The sequence below is a fragment of the Calonectris borealis genome, chromosome 12 (genome assembly GCF_964195595.1).
Source record: "Calonectris borealis chromosome 12, bCalBor7.hap1.2, whole genome shotgun sequence".
Classification (NCBI taxonomy): domain Eukaryota; kingdom Metazoa; phylum Chordata; class Aves; order Procellariiformes; family Procellariidae; genus Calonectris; species Calonectris borealis.
The window spans coordinates 21,789,198-21,806,310 of NC_134323.1; the positions used below are offsets into that span (position 1 = coordinate 21,789,198).

The 17,113-nt window shown below is 60.4% G+C and overlaps 2 protein-coding genes across 3 annotated transcripts; one reads left to right on the forward strand and one right to left on the reverse strand.

Annotated features, from left to right (window-relative positions):
- The first annotated feature begins 1,999 nt into the window (after window positions 1-1,999).
- CDT1 (chromatin licensing and DNA replication factor 1) lies at window positions 2,000-7,036 on the forward strand. Its single transcript, XM_075160732.1, has 10 exons — window positions 2,000-2,391; window positions 3,345-3,509; window positions 3,603-3,829; window positions 4,105-4,299; window positions 4,410-4,555; window positions 4,840-4,943; window positions 5,234-5,422; window positions 5,823-5,957; window positions 6,038-6,239; window positions 6,325-7,036. The coding sequence occupies exons 1-10, from the start codon at window positions 2,029-2,031 to the stop codon at window positions 6,486-6,488; spliced, it is 1,890 nt and encodes a 629-aa protein (XP_075016833.1). The 5' UTR covers window positions 2,000-2,028; the 3' UTR covers window positions 6,489-7,036.
- Window positions 7,037-8,691: 1,655 nt separating this feature from the next.
- On the reverse strand, window positions 8,692-15,717 carry APRT (adenine phosphoribosyltransferase). Of its 2 annotated transcripts, none has more exons than XM_075161599.1 (5): window positions 15,569-15,717; window positions 12,343-12,446; window positions 11,316-11,449; window positions 10,303-10,381; window positions 8,692-10,159 (listed from the first exon to the last, which is right to left on the reverse strand). In XM_075161599.1, exons 1-5 carry the CDS (start codon window positions 15,700-15,702, stop codon window positions 10,017-10,019), a joined length of 594 nt encoding a protein of 197 aa, XP_075017700.1. In that variant the 5' UTR covers window positions 15,703-15,717; the 3' UTR covers window positions 8,692-10,016. The 2 variants fall into 2 exon arrangements, with proteins under 2 accessions (XP_075017700.1, XP_075017701.1); XM_075161600.1 differs by lacking the exon at window positions 15,569-15,717 and adding an exon at window positions 12,623-12,725.
- Between the last annotated feature and the right edge of the window lie 1,396 nt (window positions 15,718-17,113).

A 17,113-nucleotide genomic window follows, 5' to 3' on the forward strand; every position in this document is an offset into this window, starting at 1 on the left:
CATGTCCCTGGAGCTGGGTGCACGGTCCCATGTCCCGGGAGCTGGGTGCACAATCCCATGTCCCGGGAGCTGGGTGCACAATCCCATATCCCGGGAGCTGGGTGCACGGTCCCATGTCCCGGGAGCTGGGTGCACGGTCCCATATCCCGGGAGCTGGGTGCACGGTCCCATGTCCCCGGAGCTGGGTGCACACTGCACACCCTGGGGAGCCGGATGCACGGCCACGCACCCATGGAGTTGGGTGACCCGGTGAGGGGAGCTGGCTGCCACGCTCAGCGCCGCAGCCCGAGCTGAGCCCTGGCTGGGGAGGTGCTGGGCACAGCCGGCGGCGAGGTGCAGTGGGCAGCACCCCGGCGGTGCTGGTAACCGCCGGCCCCTAACAGGAAGCATCGACCCATGAAATTCTCCGCATTCTTTGGCTTCCCCGCATTTGTTTTCCGAACACTCTTAAAACTGGCATCCAGCTGGCACGCTGCCGACCCGCTCCCCACCTCGGCGGGCTCCGCTCTCTTCCCTGGGCTCCCTCCAGCACTCTCGGGGCTTTCCCCCCGTCCAGGCCTGGACCCCAGATGTGCCACAGAAGCCGCAGCCATCTGGACACCGCTTTCCACACCATAGCCCCTGAGCCACGGGCAGGATGGGCCCGAGGGCCCCCAGACATGCGTGTCCAGATGAGTTTTGCCAGGCACAGCCCCCCCCCCCCAGACATGCGTGTCCAGATGAGTTTTGCCGGGCACAGCCCCTCGAGGGAGCCGGGATGGGCCGTGGGCGCCCAAACTGCCCCCGAGCATCCTCAGAGCAGGGACTCAGCCCCTCTGCCCCGCTGCATTGATCCTCATGGCTGGGACCCAGAGGGATTCACTCGCATAAATAAAACGCTTGCCGACGGTGAGCCACGAGGCTCTGCATTAACACCATGTCTGTGAGACCCGGGCACAGAAATTACCGCTGCAAAAGCCCTGGGCCGCATCCCCCCACCCAGAATGGATCCAGGAAAGGGTGGTGCACAGCACCCACGCCGGCATCTCGCTCCCAGCCCGGCCCCGAGCACCCGCTGCACCGCAGCCGGCAGCTGGGCTGGGAATAGAGGCTGTGGAAGTAAATGGGCACAGGGAACGGCACCCCAGAGCCCTGCCTCACGCAGCCGAATCCGGCCCTGAGTGGCCCCGCTCCACTTTGCCGGCCTCGCTCAGGCTTTAAGAGAGATGCTGGAGAACCCCATAATGTGCTGCGGGCACGGCCTGAGTGCCCGGCGAGGCGTTTTATGGGCGAGCGAGCTTCTCCCACGTCCGGGCAGCGCCATTAGCACGCGGCCGCGGCGCGGGGCAGGGGGATGCTGGGGCAGGGGGTGCTGCGGGTGCCTCTGGAGCCCCTTGTTCCCATGGCTGTTCCCAGCCGGAGCACCGGCCCCTGCCCGGAACTACGGATGTCGGGGAAGGCAGCAGTGGCAGCGTCCCTCGAGGGACCCCACGGCCACCGCAGAGCTCTCGCTGGGAGCTGGGCAGGGCTGGACACAAGCAGCTCCGCGGCCCCAAGCGCGCTGGGGAGAGCAGATAAGAAGGGCGACCACCAGCCCAGGGTGCTGCTGGTTTCAGATGCTGCTCCTGCCCCACTCCCCCCCCGCCCAGGGTCCCCCAGCTTGCAGCCCCCTGCACCCTGCACCAGCCCAGGGCCAGGCAGCCGCCCCCCCGCCCTGCAGGGGCACCAGCCGGGCCCCTGAACCCGGCGCTGCGGCACCGGCAAGGTCGGAGGTTCCCCCCCGGAACGGGTCTGACGCCCCGTAGCCGGGCAGCGCCCCTCCGGCCCCCACGTGCAGCACCGCTCTAGGGAGGCACGGCGCCTTTAAGAGCCCCGTGGCGCCAATTCCCCCCACGTGACCCTCCCGCTCCCCCCCACCCCCCGCGGTGGGCGGTGCTGCGGCCGCGCGGGTTTCCCGCCAAGAGCGGAGGCTTTGGCGCGCGCGGGAGCGGGTGCACGTGTTGGCGCACCGGGACCGCCACCGGCACCGGCTCCGGGACCGGGACCGCCATGGCCCAGCTCCGCCTCACCGACTTCTTCGGCCGCACGAAAGCGGCCACCGGAGCCCCGGCCAAGCGCGGCGGCGGCCGCCGGCTGAAGGCCGCCCTTGCCGGGCCGCCGGTGCACCGGGAGGCGGAGGAGGATGGGGCCCCGGCGGGGCTCAGCGCCCACCCGCCGCCGCTGCCCGGCTCGCCGCGCACCCCGGCCCGCGGCGGCTCCCCGGCGGTGCGGGGGCTGGTGGGCAGGAAGCGGAGCCGCCGTGAGATGGAACCGGAGCCGCCGGCCGGGGTCCGGCCCGGGGAGCCGAGCGGGAAGTCGGCGCGGAAGAGGCTGGAGCTGCACCGGGATCCGGAGCCGGGGCCGCCGGCCGCGGTAGGGAGCTGCCGGGGTCGGGGATGTGCCGCTCCTCCCGGGCTGCGGGCCTGAAATGGGGATGGGGGGGATGGGGGCACCGTAAAACCGGGGCACCGTGTCCGGAGCAGCCTCCCCCAAGGGCTTGACCCCTGCCCCTAGTGCAGATCCCCACCCAGGGCTTGCCCCCCCCTCCTTCTGATGCAGACACCCCCCACCCCCCCCCCCCCCAGGGCTTGTCCTCCCTTCTCCTGATGCAGACACCCCCCCCAGGGCTTGCCCCCCCTCCTCCTGATGCAGACACCCCCCCCAGGGCTTGCCCCCTCTCCTCCTGCTGCAGACCCCCTCCCCCCCAGGGCTTGCCCCCCCTTCTCCTGATGCAAACACCCCCCCAGGGCTTGCCCCCCCTTCTCCTGATGCAAACACCCCCCCAGGGCTTGCCCCCCCTCCTCCTGATGCAGACACCCCCCCAGGGCTTGCTCCCCCTTCTCCTGATGCAGACATCCCCCCAGAGCTTGCCCCCCCTTCTCCTGATGCAGACACCCCCCCCAGGGCTTGCCCCCCCTCCTCCTGATGCAGACACCCCCCCAGGGCTTGCCCCCCCTCCTCCTGATGCAGACACCCCCCCAGGGCTTGCCCCCCCTTCTCCTGATGCAGACACCCCCCCCAGGGCTTGCCCCCCCTCCTCCTGATGCAGACACCCCCCCCCAGGGCTTGCCCCCCCTTCTCCTGATGCAGACACCCCCCCAGGGCTTGCCCCCCCTCCTCCTGATGCAGACACCCCCCCAGGGCTTGCCCCCCCTCCTCCTGATGCAGACACCCCCCCCAGGGCTTGCCCCCTGCCCCTAGTGCAGACTCCCCTATGGTTCCCCCCCCGTCCCCAGTGCAAGGCCAGGACACCCACACATGCCGGGGAGGGGGTCCCGGCGGGTGGGTTCCCTGGGCAGCCTCTAACGTCCTCTGCTCTCTCACAGGCTGCCAGCCCCTCGCCTCCAGCCGCTGCTCGGCCCCTGCTGCCACCCTCGCTGGACCTGGCAGCGGACCCCCCGGCCAGCACCACCCGCTCCCCCAGCCAGGGGCAGGATGGGGGGACACAGCCCGGCACAGCCCCCCCCGGGACAACCAGGCGCCTGCAGCGGGTACGGGACGAGCATGGCTTTCTGCTCCTATTTTTTTGTGTTTCTTGCGGGTGTGCGAGCCCTGCTCTGACCGTGTGCCCCCTCCCCACCCAGGAGGACCTGGCCGGGCTGCGGTGCCGCCTGCGGAGGGTGAAGGCGCTGGCCCAGCTGGCTCAGCTGCCACCCATCTCCGCTGGGACCAGCCCTGACCTGCGGAGCCGCCTGGAGCGAGTGCGGCAACTGGAGCTGCGGATCCGTGAGAAGAAAGCGGGAAGCGGAGCCACATCGGGAGCGCGGCCGTCCGGGGACACTGGGGTGGCAGCTCCTGCGGCAGAGGCTGGGTGAGGAGCAGCTTTGGGGATGCAGCCCCAGATTGCAGGGAAGACAGGGTGTCCCGGAGACTGCTGCGGTTTGCAGGAGTCTTCCCACCCCCGTGAGGGGTCTCCCCTAACCGGGGTGGGCACACAGCTCCTAGGCTCTGAGGTCGGCAGTGGGAGCCCTGTCCTGGCCGGTCTCGATCCCCAGGTGCACCCTCAGGGCCGCCCCAGCACCGCGTTCACCGTGCCCGGTGGCTGTTGTGTGCTGGGGGACCCTGACCCCTCTCCTCTCCCGGCAGCGAGAAGCCCCCCGCGTTCCAGCGGTTCCACACCCTCGCGCAGGACCTGCCCCCGGGGCTGACGCTGCCCTACAAGTTCAAGGTGCTGGCGGAGATGTTCCGCAGCGTGGACACCATCGCCGGGATGCTCTTCAACCGTGCCGAGACCATCACCTTCGCGAAGGTCAAGCAGGGGGTGCAGGACATGATGCGCAAGTAAGTTGGCAGCAGCGGGCGGCCCGTTTCGGGACCCCAGCTGGAGGTGTCGGGGCCGATGCCCCCGTGTCAGCCCTTGGGGTTCCCGACCTCTCTGGGTGCTGTTGCAGGCAGTTTGAGGAGCGGCACGTGGGGCAGATCAAGGCGGTGTACCCCACCTCGTACAGGCTGCGCCAGGAGAAGAACATCCCCACCTTCGGCAACGGCGTGAAGAAGTCTGACTACCAGCTCACGCTGGAGCCGGTGCTGGGGGAAGGTACGAACGGCTTGAAGGGGGCCCCGAGAGCTGGGATCCCTGAATCCCCAGGGATGCTCTCTGCTTGGTCCATTAGATAATCATCTGACACATAAGGGCCTGGAAATGGAAAACCACTTTTGGGGCGAGTGGGAGGATGGTAGGGCAGCGATTCTGGCAGCGACTCAGCCCCATGGCGGGGCTCCGATCCTGTCCTTCCCGAGGCTCTCGAGGTTTGGGTCCTGTCGCAGCGTTGCTGCGCTTTGCCGAGATGCCACGGGTGACGCTCGTGTCTCCCCTTGCAGAGGAGAAAGTGGACGGCCGCCCGCACTTGTCGGCGTCGCGCTTGCTGGAGCGCAGGAAGGAGTTCAACCGCAACCTGGTGAACATCGTCAAGCAGCACCACAAGGTGAGCCCCCCCCCAGCACCCTCTGCTTTTGGGGTCTGGGGTTGCTCTGGTCACTATCTAGAGAAGCTGGTGGAAGGAGCGGGCTGGCATCCAGGCTGAAGGACGTCGCTGGTTCCTGCGGGATGCTCTTGGCAGGCGTGGGTGGGGAGGATGGCAGCTGGGATCTCTCCTGGCTCTGAATTCCCTCCAAGCCAGCTGCCGTGCCCAGCCGTGCTGGGAGCGCGGGGCAATGGCCAGCTCCCCTGTACCTGGCCCGCAGGTGCCGTGACGCTGCTCTCGCCCCTCTCCAGGCGTTCCTGGCCGCCCTCAGCCCTCCCATGGTGGTGCCGGAGGAGAAGCTGACCCGCTGGCATCCTCGCTTCAACGTTGACGAGGTGCCGGACATCAGCCCGGCGGAGCTGCCGCGGCCGCCCCAGGAGGACAGGCTCACCACGGCCCAGGAGGTGCTGAGCACGGCTCGGGGGATGCTGACCCCCAAGGTGAGCGAGGACGGGGGTCTGGCTCCGTCTGTGGCTGGCAGACCTCAAACCAGCCGTCTCCCGGGGAAGATGTAAGCGGATGGGGGTCGGGAAGAATCGTTTCAGAGCCCCGGGACTCGGAGCACTGTAAGATGTGGGCAGGTGGGAGCGCGCGCCTGGCTGTGGCTGCTGCAGGTTGTGGCGTAGGACTGGTTTCAAGCTAGAGGAGCCGTCAGTACTGACTTTGGGGCTGGGAGAGGGGCTGAAGCACCCCGAGCTGTCCTCCGTGCAGGCAGGGGTGGGTCAGACGCGCTGGGCTGCAGGGTGGCGGCGGGGGCGGTGGAGGGGAAACTTCTCCTTCCTCCAGCGCGAGCGGCTCCCAGCTGTAACCCAACTCCTCCTCCCTCTTCCACATGAGCAGATGGAAAAAGCTCTTGCCAACCTGGCCTTAAGAACCGCTGAAGCCGGTGCGGGGGAACCGGTGGTTTCCAAAGCACCGTCCCCTGCCAGCACCTCCAGTGCTCTGAGAGGGGTGTCCCAGGCGCTGCTCGAGAGGGTGAGTAATTCGGTCCTGGCCGTAACGCCGGTGCCGGGGGGACCTGCCTGTGTCTCACCCCATCTCCTCTGCTCCCCAAGATCCGGGCGAAGGAGGCGCAGAAGCTGCAGGCGCTGATGACGCGGGAGCCGCAGCAGGAGGAGCGGCTTGCCATGCTGGGGCGGCTGCCGGCCATGGCCCGCATCCTGCGCAGCATCTTTGTGGCCGAGAAGAAGCAGGCGCTGACGCTGGAGGTGGCTTGTGCCCGCATGGCCGACAGCTACGACACGCAGATGCCTCCCGGTAGGAAAGCGGCGGGGGGGTCTTTGCAGGAGGAAGGGGCTGGGGAGCCGAGCTCTGACCCGGCGGCTGCCGCTTCTTTTCACAGGCGAGATGGAGAAACACTTGCGCCTCTTCGCAGAGCTGCTGCCCGACTGGGTGGGGATCCACGCCGTCAGGACGGACACCTACATCAAACTGGACAAAGGGAAGGACCTCGGCCTCGTCACAGAGAGGCTCACCAAGGCGGCGAAGGAGGCAGAAGCCCTCTGAGCCCCCCGAGGGTCGAGGCTTCCCCCGTGCAATCTCCTCTAAATGTAGCAAATCCCGACTGCGATCGGGATCTGAGTGGGCTGACGCGAGTCTCATCCTCAGGGATGTCTGAGGAAGAGCAAAACGCCTTAATTTAACTAATTGCTCTGCCAGGGTCCATGAGGACCATAGCTCCCCTAACCCTCCAGCTGAAGGCAGGCAGCCCTGGGGTAACGATGCAAGCGGTGAAGAGGAGCTAGTGACCTCTTCTTGGCTTTGCTGCGTTCTCCTGCAGGTTTGACGCAGGAGGTTTCTCCTGCAGGTTTGACGTGGGAGGTTTCTGCCATTAACTGGGCCCTGGTGGGGTGGAGGCAGGACTGGGCAGGGTGAGAGGGTGACGGGCAGGAAGGAGTGAGAGAAGAAGTCACAAGTTGATGGTTTTGGAGCTCTGGGCCTTGTTCTGTTTTTAAGGGAGGGAAAACGTATCTCCAGCGCTCGCTGGAAACAACTACAGGACTTGTCAAAACATATTTGTATTAAATGTTTTAAATATAGCTGACTTGTGTTAACCCAGCGCTCTTCCTCCGTGAGCTGCCTGTCTGCGCCGCGTTAGCACCGCGGTTCTCCATGGCAATTGGCGCCGGCCGGCACACGCAGGGAAGGGCTGGGTCGTCATCCAGCTCCTGGAGGAAAGACTTACTGGAAAAAGTGAGCGTGGGTTTGCAGGGAACTGAATGCAGCTTTTGTAAATAGGGAGTGCGGAGCAGCTCCCGCGGGAACAGGAGCAGGCAGGGCCGGGGGTGGGCGCAGGGGGGCTTTTTCCCAGGGGAAAGCCCGGGTCACTTGGCTGAAGTGGCTTGGGAAGGGGGACAAAGAGGGTGCTGATTGCTGCAGAGGTGCTGGCCTGGCCCGGCACCCAGCTCAGGTCAGCGCCTGCTGCAGCGTGGGTGCAGCGGAGGAGGTGGGAGCTGCCCCTGCCCAGCGCCGCGTCGGGCACGCCTCGCACCGCTTCGAGCCGAGCTGGGCTGGTTTTGGCGTGGGGCATCGAGGACTGGCACGGAAAATGACTGTCCTTCATCCCTCTGGGTGGGGGACCACGCTGGTCCAGGGAAGCTTCCCCACCTGAAGTGCTGGTTTCGGAGGCTGGCAGCATCAGAGATTCCCGAGGGAGCAGGCAGGCCCTCCTCCTCTTCCTCCTCCAGGACCCTGCTTGCCATGGTGCAGGCCAGTTGGCTAGCACTGCTGGCAGGAGGTAGCCCTGTTTCCAGGGAGGAGGGTTTAAACCCGGCCCAGAGGCTGGAAGGAGGCACAGGGCTGGGGTGCAAGGCTGGGCTGTCGGCCGTGCCGAACAGACCTCGCCCCACGGAGAGGAGCGGGTTGCGGCAGCCTGGCAGGCACACGCGTGCCCCAGGGGAGCTCACAGCGAGCTCCCGTTCTGCTGCTTGGGACAAAAACCTTCCTTCTGCCTGGAAGCCACCCCTGCACAGCCTTGTCTCTACGAGCAAATTACATCAAGGGTTGCTCACAGCCTGGCCAACGTGAAGGCACCGTCCCCGGGTTCCCTGATGTCACCCCTTGGCCTCACACACAGCCAGCTCTGGCACTGGCAGGGCTTACGCTCGCTTCCACAGCACGCAGCTGCTTTCCACAGCTCTTCGGGGTGGAACTCATTTTTCCCTTCTCTACCTCGCAGCAGGGACCCTCTCCGTGTGCCAAGTATGCGTGCGAGGCGCTGCCTCCCTTGGCTCCGTGCAGGGGCTGGCTGTGAAAACGAGTGCCCTGGGGTAGGCTTCTCCCGGGGGAATGGTGTTTCTCAGCGCAAACGGAGCAGCACTGAAGTGGCTTTTCAGGAAACAGTGATAAAAATAGCCGTAATAGCCCTTACAAGTGTAAGAGCAGGGTGTGCGGCATCCCCACACGCTGGGTGGGGAAGGTGAGCTGAGCTGCAGGGGCTTGGTCTATGCTCCCCACCGACACTGGGTGCTTCCACTGCCACCCAGCAGGACCAGCCTGGGTACCCCCCTTCCAGCTAGAGGTTGGTGCCAGGCACGGAGAAAAGATACCTGAACTGCTCAGTCCTGGCAAGCGATTCCTTCCAAGCATTTGGGGTGGCAAGGGGGAGCTCACGCCACGGCTTTGCTCTCCACTGACAGCCTGGGTTTGGAGGACGACACTCACAAGGTAATTAACAGCTTCAGATACTGCAAGAACAGCTCCGAGACAGTTTAGAAAAAATCAAAATAAGTCAACATTTATTTTACCAGTGAGTTCAGCCCCTGCTAGGACAGGGACACAGTCCCTAATGTTTGCAGGCATGTGAAAGTTTTGGCACGCTGGGTTTTAGCTACCCCTGTGACCAAACCGAACCACGCTATAGGGAGCACCTCCAAACGCCACTTCATCCATCACACAACCCGAGTGAGACCACCGGAGCTCAGCTGCAAGCATAACACCTTTTCTTTCTTTCCTGTGGCCTTATCTGACACCAAACATACCGACAAGAATGGGCTCCAAACTGGCATCATCCTTTTCAACGTCATGATGCCCCAAGAACACAGCAGAGGGGAGTCAGCAGCATAGAGTCAGATACAGAGCAGTAGGTTGGAATTTGTGCTAAACAAAAGTTGCCAGCCCTGGCTGGAGCTGCAGGTTTTGGTAGGTGCCAGTGCTGCTAGAGAGAAGGCAGGCGAACAGCCCTGAGCAGACGCACGGCCCCCTTCCTCACCGCCCGTCGCCCAGCTGTGAGGTACTTCTCATGATGTAGATTGCTCCTAGTTTTGCAAAATCCACTGCTAAGAACCACCCTGGACCAAGGGAAGGCAAGACAGCTTCCTACAACAAGGACCTTCAGCGTCCTGCGGTCTCAAGGGAAGGAGATCACAAGCCAAGCTGCAAGCTGACATGGTGGTTAAGCTCATCTACGCCAGCAACCTCCGTTGCGTTGGCAGTGGCTGCCTCCTAATTTCAAGACACAGGGCTGGGCAGACAATTTTCTTCAACAAGCACTACCTTAACGTAAGAGCAACCTATTCTGGTGTGAGCGACAGCAGAGAGCAACCAACCAGACCATCCTCTGAGGTCAGATACAGAGGGATTTATCCCTTAGACAAATAATCACTTTTTGCCCATCTTCTGTGTTTCTTTGGCAGACTTTTAGCAGGTTCCTGGGAGGCTGACCAGGCACGGCTCAACCGAAAGGGAATGCTGGGCCCCTAAGCTATCAGACCTCTCCCGCCTCACAGCAGTATTTTCACTTTGGTCTCCTTAAAAAAAAAAAAAAGAATCAGTGAAGCTGCATCTTGGTCTCCATCCCCCAAAATGATCAGGTTGTTCCTTCTTCCCAAAGGATGAAAAAAGGATCCTTACACTCAACACACCTTAATCTGTGGCTTGGAAAATAAATAGGACTTACAATTATATAGCATCTGGCCAGGATCAAAATTGTAGGTTCCCCCCCTGCCCGCCCCCTCGTGACATCAAGAAAGAGTCATTGAATAAAGCCCAAACTTGTGCACAGCTCAGGGCACATTCCCTTCTCCTGGCTCTTCCTCAGTCATACTGCAGCAGAGAGTAGAAAGGGATGGACTTGAGCTTTTCCGACCCTTTCAGGAGTTTTAACTCTATGATCACCAGGCACTCCAGGACTTCAGCTTTCAGCCTCTTCATCAGCTCGCAGGCTGCACACATGGTACCTGCACGACACAGAGGTGGAGCAGAAACATCGTCACTCGAGGAGCAGTGCTGAGGTAAGCTTCAAACCCCACGGCTGCTCCTGCTGCCACCAATGCACGCGTACGTGGGTTACAGGTGCTCTAACACCGTCTGCTTCTCTCACCTCCAGTTGCAAGCAAGTCATCTACAATAACTACTTTTTGTCCCGGTTCCACGGCGTCACTCTGGATTTCAAGTTCAGCCTGCAGGGTGGAAAGAGTAGCTTCATTTTAGTCTTGCCTTACAGAGAAACACTTCACAAACTGCTAACACATGGTGGAATGCAGACAAGTCTTCAGCGAGATCAACCTTAACACTCAGCACCTAAAACCCCAAAAACACATACTGCAGCCACAGGGGAGTGCCATGGAAATATATAGCGGGTTAGGTGATTGCCGGGCCAACCCTCTGGCACGTCAAGATCCTGAACATTCATCAAGTGAGTTATGGTCCCATCGTGAAACCTTATCCCAAAGCAGTTCTCCAGTTGGGAAAATCTCCTGTAATGCACTGGGCTGGAGCGCTCTGCCTTGACAGCACCACCAAGCCTGATCCAAACCGTCACAGGCACGTCCTGTGTCAGATGAACTTGTCCCATGCAGGGGTTGGCCTAAACAATCCTCATAAATAATGCCTAGGTTTGGTGTTTCTGCTGCCGGTCCCTGGCTGCTGTTAGTTACCAGCGGTAGCGTGTTATTAGGCTTACACCTCTGCTCTTTAATCAGAGAGGCTGCGGTGTTATGAGGCGAGCACTCTGTTCTGAAGCCATGCAATAAAGGCATTTACTTATAGCACTTACTGGAAGAGTGGGAAACACACTCCGTGTTCATGCCCCTGAATTGAAGCCAAACAAAGCAATTTAGCACCAAGTCTTATCGCCTCCCACAAAAATCACAGTGCAGCTCACCGACACAAGCCACGTGTCCGTGGTTCGGGGAGGGAGCCGCTGTGCCGGGGCACGGTGAAGCTCAGCAGCACTCCTGGAGCTTGTGCCATGCCAGGCTGCCCGCGGCATCAGCACTGGCTGCGAAACCCAGCTTGGGGACCACCCCGCTGGTTTTATCACGCTGTCCCCTCGCTGACACCCCCCGGCCCTCCATCAACCAGCCTGGAAACCCTCTTCTCCCCAGGCATTACCTTGCCATACTCAAGGGCGTAGGAGACCGACTCAGTCGGACCGGGAAGCTTCCCCTTTTTCCGTATCAGCACGAAGCCGATCCCCAGTCTCTGAGCCAAGGGGGGGCCTATGAGGAAGCCACGGGAGTCCAGGCCTGGGGGGAGCAGAGCAGCAAGCATACTCAGAACAGAGCCATTCGACTGGGGCACCATACCCCAGGTTTATCCTCCTGTGTTCAGGGGGGTCTCTAGAAGCCATTTGTTCTTACAGTCATTTCTATGGGTTGAAAACACACACCACACTCCTGCACGGCCTGTGTTCGTCAAGATGTGCTGCTGACGGGCTTCGGGGCACCACATCGATCCCCCCATCGGCCCACTTTGCCTCCCCTCTAGCTCTTTTTCTTAGAGATAAACTCAGCTAAGCCCCGGAATCAGTTCGACCACACAGCCAGGGACTTTGCACCAGCGGGGGACAGCCTTCAGTTATCACGAGGCGCTTGGACCGGGTTTGGTTAGACTCCTTGAACTCTGGGCTACCGCCCAGCCCAAGCACTGCCTTCCTAAGCACTTCCATTCTCAGCCTCTTTCACAGGTGTGTTGCAACACGTTATCACCACAAAGGCTGTTTCTGTTGGCTTGAAAAGGCCCCCTGAGAAGGACAACGTGCTGGAACAGGGTCTGCCTGCCGTGGGGACTGTGAGAGACCTTACAGGCATGCCTGTAAGACTTTATGTCAGACTTTCATACTCCCTGACTTTTTTTCATGATGAAAGCAATGAATTATGAAATTGGCACTGAAGCATCATCAGATGGCGTCTGCCACATCCAAAAACCAGTATTTCAGGAAACTACAGAGATAACTTAAGGGTATAACCTGTCCCAGTGTTGCCGTACGATAGAGGCCAACATTTGGGTGATCATAATGTCCAAGGGCTACAGTATTTCCTGCGCCATCAGCAGAGGAGCCTCCCCACGCCTCCTGCCTGGGAGCCTGAGGACACGGTGCTCTCCACTGACGTCAGAGATGTTTCCAACCAACACTCACCTGCAATAAAGTCGATTTTGGGGAAAGATGCCCTCAAATGATCTTCCAGAAGATCAATCAAAGTCCTGAAAGCTGCAGGATCCTTCAGCAAGGGGCTGATATCGCTGCAAAAAGAGGGAGAGCCGTTAGATACCTCTGGGGGGCTGGGCCGGCTCTCGACCGAGCTCCTAAGCCCAGGGGAAGCGGGTCCTGCCTTGTGCTGCCAGGAGCAGGCAAGGGGAGGGATGGGCAGCGAGGAGAGGAGCTGGAAGCGAGCCCCCGGCCCCATCCCCGCCCGCACCGGAAAAGCACGCCGGGCACCGGGAAGTCGGGGAAGGGCCGCACCCGGTCCCGCACCCTCCCCAGCCGCTCCTCGCTCATGGCGGCCCCGCTCTGCGCAGCCGCCGCGCAGCCCCGCACCGCGCAGCGCCGGGCGGGCGGGGCTCTCCGCGGGGGGCGGCCCTGCACCGCCTCCCGGTACAGCTTGCACGGAGCGCCGGCACCTGGCTGCATGGTGCCCTGCTGCCCTGGCACCCCCGTGCACGGAGCTCTGCTACCTCGGGGTACGGAGCCCCGACCCCCCGGTGCACGGAGCTCTGCTTCCCCGGGGTACGGAGCCCCAACTCCCCCGGTGCACGGAGCTCTGGCACCCCTGTACACAGAGCCCCGACCCCCTGGTTCATGGAGGTCTAGTACATCGGGGCATGGAGCACCGGTCCCCCCAGTGCATGGAGCTCTGGTACCCCGGAGCCCTGACCCCCCCAGTGCGTGGAGGTCTGGGACCCCGGGGCACAGAGCCCTGACTCCCTGGTGTGTGGAGGTCTGGTACCCCTATGCACAGAGCACCGATCCCCCCAGTGCATGGAGCCCCAATCGCCCTGTGCATGGAGCTCTGGCACCCCGGGGCACAGAACCCCAGTCCCCAGGTACATGGAGCTCTGGCACCTTGGGGCATGGAGCCCCAATCGCCCTGTGCATGGAGCTCTGGCACCCTGGGGCACAGAACCCCAGTCCCCAGGTACATGGAGCTCTGGCACCTTGGGGCATGGAGCCCCAATCGCCCCGTGCATGGAGCTCTGGCACCCTGGGGCACAGAACCCCAGTCCCCAGGTACATGGAGCTCTGGCACCTTGGGGCATGGAGCCCCAATCGCCCCGTGCATGGAGCTCTGGCACCCTGGGGCACAGAACCCCAGTCCCCAGGTACATGGAGCTCTGGCACCCTGGGGCATGGAGCCCCAACACCCCCCCTCCCCCCCAGTGCACAGAGCTCTGCTACCCCAACGCACAGAGCCCCGATCTCCCCAGTGCCTGGTGCCCTGCTACCCTGGAACATGGAGCTCTCGTATCCATGTGCATGGAGCCCAGGTATCCCCAGTGCACAGTGCCCCAGTACCTCAAAGCAGGGAGCCCCGGTACCTCAATGCATGCTGCCCCGACACCTGCAGTGCACAGTGCTCTGTACCCCGGTGCACAGCGGCTGGGTACCCCCGCTGCATGGAGCCCTGGTACCCCAGTGTATGGAGCCCCAGTTTCCGCTCTGAAGAGTGCTCTGGTACCTGCAGCGTGTGGAGCTGTATTTCCTGAGTGCACGGAGCCCTGGGACCTCAGAGCTGCCTTGCCCCAGCCAGCTTTGGAAAGGAGTCCCATGCCCAGGGGTTACACTTCCAACCCCCTTCACCCCTGCCCAGCACCTTGCGTAGATAGCAGGCTTGTTAGGACTAAACTATTTTCTCCTTTTCTGTCCCTCGTTACCTCTTGTGAACTCCTGGAATCGCATTTTGTTTTTGCTAAAACCGTTGGTTTGGATTACACCCCTGGGGGATGATAACACAGCCGGTCTGAGGGCCCTCGGTCCTGGACTAACAGTTCAGCAGCTATTGGTGTCACTCGTTCGTACGGCAGGTCAGGGCACTCTCACACAGCTCCTATCTCCCATCGCCTGATGGGTGAATTACCGTTTGTCCGTGCAAAATCCATTGTGGGCAGCAGAGGTACTGCTGAATGAGTACAGATCTCCTCTTACATTAGCAAATACGACTTGGATCTGGTCCAAATGCATCTGGGTACAACCCACTGCAGTTCTAGCACGCAACACCCCTGGCCGAGCTCCGTGTTTGCTGCTGATAGCTGCGACGAGGACAGCTGAGCTCCCCACCCTCCGGACAGCCGTTAGGGCCTGTCTGTGAGGCGTGTGACAGCGTGCCAGCAGCTATCCAGGTATTTTGCAGTGATTTGGTGCGGACCCCGTGGGCTGGGTGCTCAGGGCTGCAGCAGCCTGGTAATGAACGCAGAGCTGCTTTCTCCTACTCTTGCTGGACCAGTCGCTCCCAACAGCCCCCTGGGTGCTTCCAGCTACGAGAAGTGGCTCTCACACAGGAGGAGCAGCTGACAGGAGGGGAAGCTGGTCTCCTCTCCACCTTAGCATGACGGGCTCATATGCACAGCACGGCTCGCGAGACACCCGATTCTGCCCGCATCCCAGCATCCGACACGTCCTGTGTCGTTGCATAGTTCCCAGTGCTTGGTGCAAACCCTCGGGAATCATTTGCCGCACACTGAATCCTCCACTGCTCTATTTTCTTCCTAATTCATCTACAGACAGCAAAAGGCACCTGTTTAATGGATGCCTGCCTGAGGTGCAAACGAGATGAGCTGGAGGCCAGTGCAAAGGTTGCTCCCTTTCTTGTTAAGCTCTCTATTGCCAGAGACAGCCCGCGCAGGAGGTCAGTGTGCCTCTTTTCACAACCGTTCCCTTACAGACTAAGATTTTCCCTGAGGTCAGATTATCTCTTTGGCACCAGAAAAATTCTCTCTAACAGCTGTTCCAGTGAAGCAAACACGGACGAAGCACATAGCCTTCCACTGGAACAGCGGCTTTGCGACACCCCTCGCTCCCTCGGATGAGCTGGAAGGGTTTCTCTTGTAACCTTACCAGCCACAATACCGGGCAATGAGCTATTCCAGCAACTCCTCTTCTTCCTGGCGGATGGAAGTAATGGAATTTATCTGCCTACCCACGGAAATAAGCAGGAGCTGGGAAAGGGCTCTTTTGCAGCCTGCCTGCAGTGCCTCTCACTAATGGAGGAGCTGTAAGCTGGGGTCTTCACCACATTTTTCTTGTTTGTGACCCTCCTACACAATCACCACCATTATTAACAGAAGTCACCACCACACCTTTCTTGAGGCTAAGCGAGGTTCCCAGGCCCCTCATGCAAACCGACCCCAGGCAAACCGGCAGCTCTCACCAGGACGAGCTGCCGGGGTTCCCACCGGTCCCTTCGCATCCACCAGCCGGGTGAAGCAGCAGCTGGGGAGATCTCTCCTCCTCTGATGCAGGATCAGGCCTCTCAGACACCATCAGTTCTGCCAGGAAGAGCATAAAGGTTACACCAAATCGAACTTCCAGTGATTCAGCTGCCAGAAATTATGCCACATGCCAGCTCAGGTTTAAAAAATAACATTTCTCAGACCTCTGTCAGAACTTCACCTCATTAATCCTCCATTTCAAAGGATATGAATTGCACCTACCAGTACAGACTGGTTTTTAACATGCAAAATAAATTAGTTTTCCCTGTAATTGTTCAACCTTTCGAACAACAGTGCTGACTCCTGCTGCAATTTCCATCGGAAAAGAACTTTCCTAGGACCAATTTCCAAATGTGATGTCAAAGGACTTCGGCTCTGGAATATCACTGGGGAGGTGTCTCGACATCCGCTTGTGCCTCGGAGAGGTTTAGGGCTGTTCTGGCGGAAGAACCACTGCCTCAGATCTGGGCCCCCCAGAGGGTACTGTAGCAGGGGGACACTGGCTTTGCCTCTCTTTTGGACACAGAGGTAATCAGTGATTTAAAAGCGCTTTGAGATCCTGACACGAGAGATGTTATTAACCTGTGAACATAAAAACTGGGGGTATAAAATCTTGCGAGCTAGCTCTAATCAGCTTAACCAGGCAATTAGAAGAGCTGTGCTGACTATGGAAGTTTCTGTTCCGTTAAGGATTTTAAAACTTCAGTGTGAAGTGGAAAAAAATGCTCAAAATTTCAACATACCCCACAAGGGGAAATGAGGACTAAAATTTCCTTTCAAATCTGCTGGAACGTTTCGTTTCAATTTCAGCTTTAGAAACGCATGCACTTTAAACCCATTTTTTTTAAAAACAAATTTGAAATCTCTTATTTCAACAGCAGAAGAATGCAGTTCCCCAGCCAGCTCCCTGGACTCGGGACCGAAGCGTCCGTACTGAATAACGAGCTAGCTTTGTCCCCCCCTAAAAGAGGCGAAAGCATGGCGAACCGGCTCTGCCCTTCCACAGCATCCTTGTTTGCACGGAGCCCAGCACCTCCTGCCCGCTGCAGCAGGTTGGATCAGGCCCTTGGAGAAGACACAAACCCCCTCTCTCTCCTCTGGCCAGCCTGGCCGAGCCGAGAGGGGATTTGGAGCCCGATCCAGAACTAATGGATTTGGCACGCATTCCTCGCTGCTGGCGAACAGGCCGACAGGCTTTCAGCCCCGATCCCTTTCAGATGGGAATCGTGCTACCAACATACATATCACCCAGAAGGGTATTAAGGGACTCTAGGAGGGAAAAAGGCATAGAGAATCACATGCCAGCTGCCAGATTGGCTCTCTCGAGAAGTTGGATGGCAGAGGTTTTTTTACACTCCTGAGAGACCCCAGGCTTTTGGCTAGGGATCCACCTTTATTTAGGATTTATATAATCCGAACTAAACTTTGATCAACAACAAAACTATAAACGGTGGAAGAGGATATAAAGAAAACAGGCAAATGGA